This window comes from Acanthaster planci, linkage group LG03 (assembly GCF_054643075.1).
Source record: "Acanthaster planci isolate LZ-2023a linkage group LG03, COTS_SCS, whole genome shotgun sequence".
NCBI classification, from domain to species: Eukaryota; Metazoa; Echinodermata; class Asteroidea; order Valvatida; family Acanthasteridae; genus Acanthaster; species Acanthaster planci.
The window spans coordinates 24558316-24568890 of NC_141779.1; the positions used below are offsets into that span (position 1 = coordinate 24558316).

At 38.9% G+C, this 10575-nt stretch overlaps 1 protein-coding gene across 1 annotated transcript; it reads right to left on the reverse strand.

Moving 5' to 3' along the window:
• Positions 1-1088: 1088 nt before the first annotated feature.
• Positions 1089-10360, reverse strand: LOC110973019 (uncharacterized). Its single transcript, XM_022223380.2, has 6 exons — positions 10151-10360; positions 4697-5001; positions 3820-4152; positions 3474-3590; positions 3205-3272; positions 1089-2725 (listed from the first exon to the last, which is right to left on the reverse strand). The coding sequence occupies exons 2-6, from the start codon at positions 4953-4955 to the stop codon at positions 1925-1927; spliced, it is 1578 nt and encodes a 525-aa protein (XP_022079072.1). The 5' UTR covers positions 4956-5001; positions 10151-10360; the 3' UTR covers positions 1089-1924.
• Between the last annotated feature and the right edge of the window lie 215 nt (positions 10361-10575).

Sequence of the window (10575 nt, forward strand, 5' to 3'; positions counted from 1 at the left end):
CAAAGCTTAAAGGCACGCAAAGTCACTCCATCAGCACACTCAATAGACAGACGAAAAACAGAATCACTTGTCAACATGCTTTTAGGAAAGAAAGATTTTAATATAATGTTCTGCACGTAACCAAAAATAAAATGTTTTGTTTTCTTTAATAGAATAGTTCCCTTAATAAAGTTGCTCCCTTCGATATTCGGCCTCAACTCTAAAGTTGGTTTGAAGCAGCATGACCAGCGGGTGCAGGCAAAAGAAAGTAATAGGCCAAAGGCCTACTTAATTCTCTACACTGAGGAGTGAAAACTACATTTAAAACAGACATTCTTAACCCCCCTTAATGTTACTGATGAAAAACTTGAAGATTTGTTATAGTACCCGTTGATTCCAGTTTGAAGATCTACTTTCACTCATCATTGGACCCAGCATGAGGGCATATCCATTTTGGATACATGTTTTGGCCGTAGTATAGGCTATACGGAACTCTTTCCCAACAAACTTACAAAACAATGACTCAACAAAACATCTCCAAATTCACCGACAGGCTTCTCAAAATATGAAAGGTAAAGGGTAAAATGTTACTTAAAAACCGCCCAGAGTATAAACTTCTCGATACGGGTCCGTTACTAGTTTGGTCTAGTAAGTATGCCAAGGGTACTATATGCAGAAACATCGCCATGTAAATATTTAAAGTAGTGCGCCCTCACGTGATCCAAATGATAGTCATTGTCTCAGTAATGCAGTGCTTGTCAGCCAGCCTTGTACATTTCATTCGCCACTCAAAAATCATTGTGAAAGCTTATTTGAAAATTATGTTTTATTTGCTTGAAAGGCCATGCCTTAATCTTACCTTCACAATCTTATGCATGTTATTGGTGACAAAATTATGGGGGGGGGCAAAACAAGTGGTAGAATGATTTATTTTGAAAGTAACAGAGAAAAATACAGTACCACTGCACAGCATCGCTCGTCTGATCTGATTTTGACTTTTTCCCAGTGTGCGATACATGTACTTGAAAAAAATGAGAAATTCCTGTTTGTTGAACCCACACGAGTCACAAACAAGGGAATTATTAAGCAATGGATGAGCACACATGCAGTACAAGGGACTAGGTATTGTTATTTCTTCACTTCCAATTTGGGATGCAAGTTACATGTACGAACGTGAATTCCAATTTAAGAAGAAATTCTCTAATTCAGAATCGGCCCATTTCCCTACTGATGGCTTGTCAGGTTGCTGCCGAGTGCTTTGATCCCCCCCCCGAAAATATTTTATCAGTACAGGTACCCATGTTTTTACTAGTACCTTTCTAATACTGCAGTGAAATCAACCCTGACAACAAACAAGTCTCATTAAAGAAATGCTCTTGTATTCTGGTCACTTATAGCAACAATATCACGTGAAAGGGCTTTTTTAGCCTGTCAAATACTGCTGAGCCATTATGTCATACATGTAGGAAGCGACCTAGATGTTTTTACCAGGTCATTCTTGGTATCCATACATGTTCAACTTCAATACTTTCCACTTTACCCATAAAATTTACTTTTCATGCAAAATTCTGAAAAATGTTCTGCAGTTTGCTTCCGCATATTACCAATCGTATCAGCTAACATATTTCATATTCATGCTTTTTATAAATCATAGTGAATACCTCAAAATAAATAAATTATAAGCACTAAAAAAAAGCCAACACAAAGATGATTTTATCATACTCTTTGACACCATTCTGGGAGCTCTGTTCTTTCTGCAGTGTTTGAGAATTGGAACCACAAAAGAGAAATGCTCTGAAACCATGAGTGGGAGTGAACAAATTTTAACATAAATCTAAAAATGGCACACCTTCAAAACTCTGGGTTCACAGAAAAAAGGAAATGAAAAAAAATGTAAATAGAGTTGCTTTCAAAACATACGTATATGCTATAAAATATGTTTAGCCTACAAATGTTTGCCTCTTGCAAGATGTGAAGCAAACTCGTATCGATCTTTACACTGATGCCCACAGATATTGCACTCAAATGGATCACGAAAACCATGACAACCCATGTGAATGGTATACATGACATGATCAAGGAATATGATCTCACAGTGTTCACATTTGAAGTTGTCGGCACCTGAGAGCTCCCGTTTGCAATTTCTGCAGAGTTGTTCCCCTGACTCGTCAGCGACAGCTCTTCTTGGATTTCTGTGCTGTTGAGAATCATAAGCTGGCGATTTCACGTTGACTGTTTCGGTAGAGTCGGCCTTGTCTTGGATTTTGCTGGGGCGAGTGGAACTGTGTGGCTTCTGACGCAAGTGTCCGTGGCTCGAGGAAGCGACTGGCTCGTCATGGTGACTCAAACTGTCATTTGACTCGCTTGTCTCACTACCGCCATCAAGACCATCTTGGACTGCCACCCCTTGCATGGCTCCAGTCTTACCGTGAGAAACCAAGGAACTTTTGTTCAAGAAATCCCTCGTTTTGTTCAAATCAATGGTGCCTCTGTACCTTAGAGCTGATGAGTGGTCGCTGTGTTTATTTGTTGAAGGTGACATCTGGTTCCTTGCAGGAGGCTGATTCTTGGAGGGAAGTTGGGGGTTTTCTGTCTCTCGTTCTGCATCCATAGGTGCTTGTGAGTAGACTGCAGTTATTGTAGGTGTCACATGAATGTTTCCTTCAAGGCTCGTACTGGCACGGTTTGTCAAGCACATCTCTGAACCATACATCTGCATGACGTTAGATAGAGCTTTTTCCAAGTCCTACATATGGGAAAAAAGTTTCCTCAGGAAGTTGAAAATATAAGACTATAATGACATATAACATCAGACTATTACATGTTCTATTTATGTATGACAACAATCTTCAACAATGGTGGCCTAATCCACTGTTGTCAGCCATTGATAGATTCTACTATTCTGATGACCAGAACTGATGTCGTAGTCCTTCCTGAGGTCAGGCAATACCACACAATAGATTAAAAGGTATTTAAATGAGCCATCAGTTCATTTCAAATTCTAATCTATTATGTGGGGATGCCTGACCTCAGGAAGGAGTACGACAGGTTGGCAGGTATGCAGGAGGGACAGGGGCATTCAACCAGTAGGGTGTGTTGTGACTTAAATCCTAAAATTCAAATACACCTGCAGTTGAACACTCACATGAGAGTGGTACTGATGCTACAAGGATAGGTCCAATGTTGAAAGGATTCAGTGCTTCCAAAGGAAAGAATGAGAAATACCTCATTGCTAGCTGTGTCTGTTAAACCACTGTTCCTGTCTTGGCTTGAATCTCGAGATGACTCCTCATCTACAAGACATACAGCATTTACATACAGATTAAAACATTCCAAAGAAAACCACACTTACAAATTGTGCCTGTGTTCAATTTACGTTGGATGTTTCTAGCAATCTGATTATATGGCATACATGTACATGTACTCAATACTGACATTCTGAAATTGTAGTGAAATAGACAATTTAAGGAAATTAACACTTTGTGTATTCTCACCATGACTGAATTTAATTCTTTTTCCGTGATCACACTCGGCAAGTTCCACTTCAACATCTGATGGAGATCTCAGATTATCAGAGAAAGATGGTCCCCCACCATGTTCTAATCGAACTCCTATCAAAACAGAAAATGAGCACCAAATATTTGACTCTGTAGACGGAACTGACAAAATATACTAACAAAGTATACTTCATGTCATTAAAAGTTTAATTCCAAAACACTTTCCATGGATTTTGGATGCCACAAAAGACACTTCACTGACTGTACGTCCAATGTGGAGATCTAAAATCTCACGTTAGTTGTTATTTCATACAAAGTTGTTCTGACTGAATAAATCTCATACCTTCATACAATGAAAAAGGATCTGATGTGGATGATGACCCGTGACCATCTACCTGATTGAGGGGTCCGCCCATTTTCTGATAGCCACACCTCTTCAGATGGTACTTCAGTGATGCCTTCTGTTTGTAGGCTGTATTGCAGTAGGGGCAAACATTGAGACGTTCCTGACGATGCGTATCCAGGTGAGCAATGAGGGCGTCCTTTCTGCGTGCGCTGTAATGGCAGACAGGGCACTGGAAAGGACGCTCATCGGAGTGGGTGCGGAAGTGACGGGTTAGGTTGCCTTTCTGGGAGAATGCAAAACCACAAATAGTGCAGGAATATGGACGCTCACCTGAGGATGAAATGAAATGATCTATTATGAAATAAATCACAGATCACTAGAAGATTAAGCAACAGAATTACAGCAACTGAAGGTCTATGAATTTTAGAGTTTTAAGGACTGCCATTTAAGCAAATCACTACCAGAACATTTAAGAAGTTAACCCTAAAATATCATGTTGATAACTATCATTATGATTATTGCATGTATTAGAATGCCTCATGGTCTTTTTTATTTGTAATGTATTGTCTTGGCTTTTGTTTGTGACGACAGTTCTTAGTATAGTGATTTCACTTTGGGGCAATCCGTGGGCTTTTCTCTGTTTTTGATGCATTTTAATGAATGAAACAAAATAAAATGTCAAAAATCGCTTTACACCAAAGAACAAACTACACGTATTTAATATACACCAGCATAACACAACAACATGCTGAAAGTTTGACTGGGTATATTTTTTTGTGAGTGTTGCTTAAATTGTACTTTTTGCAGTAATTTTGGACACAACTTGCTGGACTTTCACATGAAGGGCTAATACTTTGCATTGATATCCACGTACCCGTGTGTGTTCTGATATGTTTTTCCAACTGATGAGAGCTGGTCGAATGGAAGTCACACTCCGTACACTGATATCGAAGTGGCTCATCCTGGCCAGTCACCGACTGTTCGTCCACTATTTCACTAGCATTAGGCTGATTACGATGATCCATTTTAGCTGACAATGGACTGCGAGGCTCTGACTTGGGACTAAGGTTGTGGGTGTCTTCATCGTCTTCCAGAATAACACAGGGTTGATCTTCAATTGCTTGTGACTCCATCTTGTCACATGAGAGACATGACAACTATGCCATGTATATGTAATGCCTTGTTAAAACAAAATGAGATCATGTCAATGAAAACATAGTAAAACAAAGACACAAAAATCAACTACTGACTGAAATTATTAACATATGTCGAGTGTACATGTACTACAGTATAATAAGGGAAAAAGTACATGCTTAGCCAGTCTTAAATGTGCGTTTAATTAAGGAGCATGGACACAACTACTCCCGAGCTGCAGGTGAAGGCATTATCAGGGTTCATTCTCCTGAGCCAGCCTTAAATGTTAGTTGAAGACAACCAAGCACATACATGTACTTATTCCCATTCATACATGCAAATCCCCTTTTAGTCGGAGAGTCCAAAGAAGTCAATATACGATTTCCATGGATTTTGTTGAGGAATTTCACTTTCGTTTTTCTGAATATCCCTATCCACTGAATGGAATATTCCTTGAGCAAGTAGTCCAGAGAAGAATCTTCTTGTATGGACTTGGCGCACGTGCATAGTGAGTTCTGTATGCCAGAGTGCACATAGACACTTGACCAAGGAATGGATTAAACTGCGTTTTCACACAGTGGGCATTATCACATCACATCCCTGTCATGCCTGTTTTGAAACATCTTCTGCAGCCATGAATTGGAAAGAAAACCAATCGGCTGATGGCATAATTATCCACAAATCTAGTAAGGTCAACTGATCACACAAAGATCAAGCCGTTACACAGATCGGCTGATGGCATCCAATGATGACAGCGTGACCGCATGACAGGAAAATTTGACTTTTTTTTACTTCTGAACACTTATTTCAACGTCATGTACTTGGTCACCTCAATACAAGTTTAAGAAAAAGGATATTGACAACATTAGGGTCTACATTAACATAAACAGATTTTACCCTAATGAAGTTCATATGACATGTGAAGGTGATTAAGGAATGTTAGATATTCAGTGAAGCAAAATGCTTTTGTTCCCAAAACCTTTTTACAGACTAAGAACAATTTTACAGAGGGACTGAACAATATAACCACATACAAGGCTAACAGTAATTAACACACAGTTTACAAATTACGATACAATGCTTGTGATTAATTCATTGTCACCCCAGGTGACAACGGAATAATTTAAGTGTGGCAGGACAAGAGAATATAAGATATGACCATCAGCTGAAGTTCAGTGTACTAGATGCATTTATAGACTCATACAAATATTCCTGCCACCCATGATCCATTCGAATGTGGAACCAGCTCCCAGAAACTGCTGTGCTGCCACTTTCCAAAACTAGTTTCCAGGAAGTCATGCTACAAGTCATCTGACGGATAAAGCCACCTGTAGGTTCACAAAGTTTTTCATCCGCACCCTGAATTTTTTTGTCATTGTCTTCATCTGCAATATTTGTTCGGCACCTGTTCTTCACCTTTATTTCTCACATGCACCTTGCCTGTGACGTCACTCCTGCACCATCCTTGTATAGCTGAATACATTAGCAGGATAAGGATTCAAAGACTCAAGACAGAAACAAGATTCAAACTCACTCCTGTCTACAGTCTATCCAAAAATTGCCACATCTATTTCAAATACGCTGTCACCAGTATCCTACGTATGTGGTACGGAATGTAAGGTCTAAATAATCATGATACAAGTGCTGTACATACATCCGGCCATTTTGATTTTGTGCGATGTCATGTTTTCATTTTTCCTCCAGAGTTCAGTTTGTGTAAAACCATCTCGCAAGATTGGGACTAAGAATGAAACAAGCTTTTGGATGTTACCAACCTTTGACCTCTTTGGGGTATTTTGAAGGTAGTAAAATGATCCTCTAGGGAGAAGTTATGAATCAAAAAATTATTTTTCCCCCTAACTTCGAACATTTTTTGGTGAAAACCTACTTAAAAGGAGGTTGAGGAGGCAAGAAAGAATGATTTTGGGGGAAATTTGAACGTTTCCCAATACAATTGTATAAAAACTGTGACACCTGTGTATGTCGCACTACCACGGCAAAAGACTTTTCTGAAATGTGTCATTTTGGATTGTGCCTGTAAATGTGTATTAAGGCTGAATGTGCATTGCAACATATTTCCAACACAAAGTACATGTTTGTGTCTAAATTGAAAACAAGAATGAAATTTTACACGAATAAATTTTGGATGAAAAGACTATTAATACAATTTTTCTTATTCAATTAATTAACCCTCCTATGCTGAAGTCACTCTTTGGGTCATTTAGTAAGCACCTCAAAGAAACATGGCTGTGTTGTGTTGTGCACTGCACTAACTGTCCCTCACAGGAATATCAGATTGCACTTTTGTGCTGCCCAAGAACTGTGCTTCACTGTTTAATGTGCATAATTGTACAGTAAACCAAATGCAGTGAAGAGGACTGCACAAAAGACCCTGGGTCATTTTGTGCTGACAACCTACTGTGTACACACTGAACCTGTGCATGTTTGAGTTCCATATAGAAACTACATGCTCACCAGTGACTGTGGGCATTTGTGAACATTTGTGCTGTAAAACCATAGGAGGGTTACTTTTAATAGAAAAACCTTTTGAGCAAAATTAGGAATGCACAAGTGGCATGTCGTCTACTGTTGTATGTGACACTGCTCATTTTCTGGGCACAAACTTTTGTTTATGCATTATAGGATGCCCTCTTCACTCTCGAATTATGAACTGTACACCACCAAAAAATTTAAGAATGTCAGGGACTATTGTGTGGGGCTGTCCTTTCTGGTTCTTCTGGTACGTGTACCAGATCTGTTGGATTTCTCTTGTGTGTAACAATGGAAAAATTCACTCTCTCTCGACATCACCAACCAGGTACTCAGTTTGGACTTACAACTTTTCAACCATCCCCATTCATTCCATGTTGCTTCATTCTCAAAAAGAACTCTTTCAACATTGTTACCAGTGATTGTAGGAAGTATATTCGCATGTGGCCATACATTTTACGGTTACTAGACAATCTCACATTCCCAAATCGGAATCCCATAGTCCAACCCTACTGCACAACCATCACCTACAAAAACATGGTTCTTGCATGGCCCTATATTCTATGATTATCTTTGGGCCAGTGTGTTTCACTCGGTTCTGAATCTCAATCTTTCATCCTATCACTGGTTTGCTCCATCCATTACAATGTAGGTGGGTTTTGGTGTCAGTGAACCAATGACAGACCACTGATCATGATCCAGATCCAAGTGAAACAAACTGGCCCAAAGCTTTTGCAGATGAGTGTAGCTCCATGGCCGGACTCATTAACTTGATCGGCATGGGCATGGTAGGGGCCTATGACTATGAATGAATATGAATAAACAATATGTATCCTAAGTCATGTATACTTGGTTCCTATATCATTGCGGTAATGGTAACTCTATTATCGCGGTATCAAAATTTTGAATGTTGTGTAGCCAGTGAGTTCTAGTTTTAATAAAAGATTTAATTTTTACGAAAATTGCAAATTCCTTCACTGTGTCAGTCATTACCTACCATTCAATATCTCTTTTAACATCACCCTACCCTTGGACATATACATTGCTGGATTCCCATATGTCAAAGGTGTCTAAAGACACATTTTAACCACAAAAGAATCAAAATAAGGGCTTCAGCGCTGGAAAACTGTTTGCCAGCATAGAGCGCGCCCCCAATTTCCATTAAAATAGACTTGTATCAATTGTACTTTTACTCTTCGGGGCAATTAAAAGTGAATAATTATGTTGGCATTAACCCTAAGCCCCTAGGGTGTATGTAAAGTCATATTGAGATCGGAGGATTTGGGACTGTTTTAAAGTCTCAATTGTTTTTGCTTTTCTTATACAACTTAAAGAATTTTGCAATGTACATTTAGAATTTCTAACATAAATTTTGAATGAAATTGTTCTGGTCTAAGCAATAACTTTCACGAATTAGAACTCAGAAAGCAGACATTTTTATCAACTGTTTCAGACATCTATAAAAGAAAGGGTCCACCATGAAAATGAAATTTGCGATACCCGTATAGACCTACCCCCAGAACTGTGGGGTCCGAAGTCCGAGTGCTCCCAGTTTGTGGGAGTGGGGTGGGCGTTGGACCCACAGTTCTGGGGGTACATATAAACTTACATGTACATATAGCCTATTTATTATTCCTTCTGTAGACACCAATTTAAATAATAAGATTATTGTCAAAGTTGTTGCTGCATTTAAGTTTGGAATAAAACAGTTCTGGTGAAACAATGAAGTCATTCCTTGCGGGATTAATAAGTGTGAGGTGATGCATGATGCAAAGTAATTATTCTCATCTCATTCTCTTGGTGCGTGGAATCTTTGAGGACACTGGAAAAATGGTGTCAATTACAGGTAAAATGGAATATCATCACAAGGTGAAGTTATTTTCTTTTCTCTGAACCCTAAATCATTCTGTTTATTTAATCATAAACAAAGTGCTTTAAAGGCCATCGTAGAGGAAAATAAATTGAACCACAAACAAATTTTACTGAATCAAGTTAAAAAGCGTTAAACAAGGACAGGATAATTGAGGAAGGTGAGCTAGCAATCCTTACTTCGATCGGGAAATGTTGTAATTACTGCAATAACAGAGTAACCCATCCTAACTTAAGTAACTGTTTAGTGTTTAATGCACTGTTAGGGGGCCTAGGGCCCATAGTATGGGGTTCATTACCTTTAGCACCCTGTTCCTATTATAAGGGAACAAATTCTACTTTTTCGAAATATCTAATCAAATTGTTGGTGATGTCCTCTTTCAAGTCAGAAAGAAAAGAGAACAGGGCTTTGGTTTTTGAGAGAAATGTTTGGATAAAACGGCAGCGTACATGACTGCCCTGAAGGTAGCTGTGAACGACAAATAAGCAAATGTAGTCTGGTGCCTTGACCTGGATGGAGATGTGTTTTGATAAATCCCAAAAGCCTGTGTAGGGGTAACCGGATGAAGAACAAAATGGCGTGATTTGACTGAGTGGTTGTTTTTTGCAAAACTCGGGTAGAAATTTGAAGATTTCTTGCTTAAATATTGTCAAAATTTACCCAAACTAGGCCTATCAGGATTGAGTAATGGTTCCTTAAGGTCAAAATGTTATAGTTAGTTTGAGAAAGTGGACTTTGTTTCCTTATTAGGGGCCTACAGGAAATAACGTTAACAATAACACAAAACCAAAACCTGAGTGAAAACATTGGAATTACATTTGTTAGTACACCTACCTTAATCAGATAACGCATTCACATGAGATACATTTAAGTTGGTGAGGGAATACTCTACAATAACATATGAAGATAAGTAGGCCTAGGGGCTTACAACTTTTGTAAGGCAGGCCTACAATTTACAATTTATACAAATGGGTCTCAGTAGTAAGGGACGTGTATGAACACATCCTCAAGCGGGCCGCCATTTTGATTAAGTGAACAGTATAGCGCCATCAACGTTACAGAAGTGCTAATGAGAGCGTTTCGAGAGAGCAGAGGTGTGTTTTGGTTTTTTTTATAATTCACGCACATAGTACTTTGACCAAAATTTATCCTTAAATCTACCAATTTGTCGTCGTAAACGAGATCGGATCGGCTGTCAATGTGCATCACAATAATTTGTGAACGTACATTGCAAACGTCATTTCGGGCATCAGTAATGC

Excerpts from the sequence above, each read along its gene's own strand:
- LOC110973019 (XM_022223380.2), bottom strand. The coding sequence starts at position 4,955 with ATGGAGTCACAAGCAATTGAAGATCAACCCTGTGTTATTCTGGAAGAC. Across the intron at positions 4,153-4,696 it reads ACATATCAGAACACACACGG|GTGAGCGTCCATATTCCTGC; the intron begins GTACGTGGATAT and ends TTTCATCCTCAG. Across the intron at positions 3,591-3,819 it reads TCCTTTTTCATTGTATGAAG|GAGTTCGATTAGAACATGGT; the intron begins GTATGAGATTTA and ends CTGTTTTGATAG.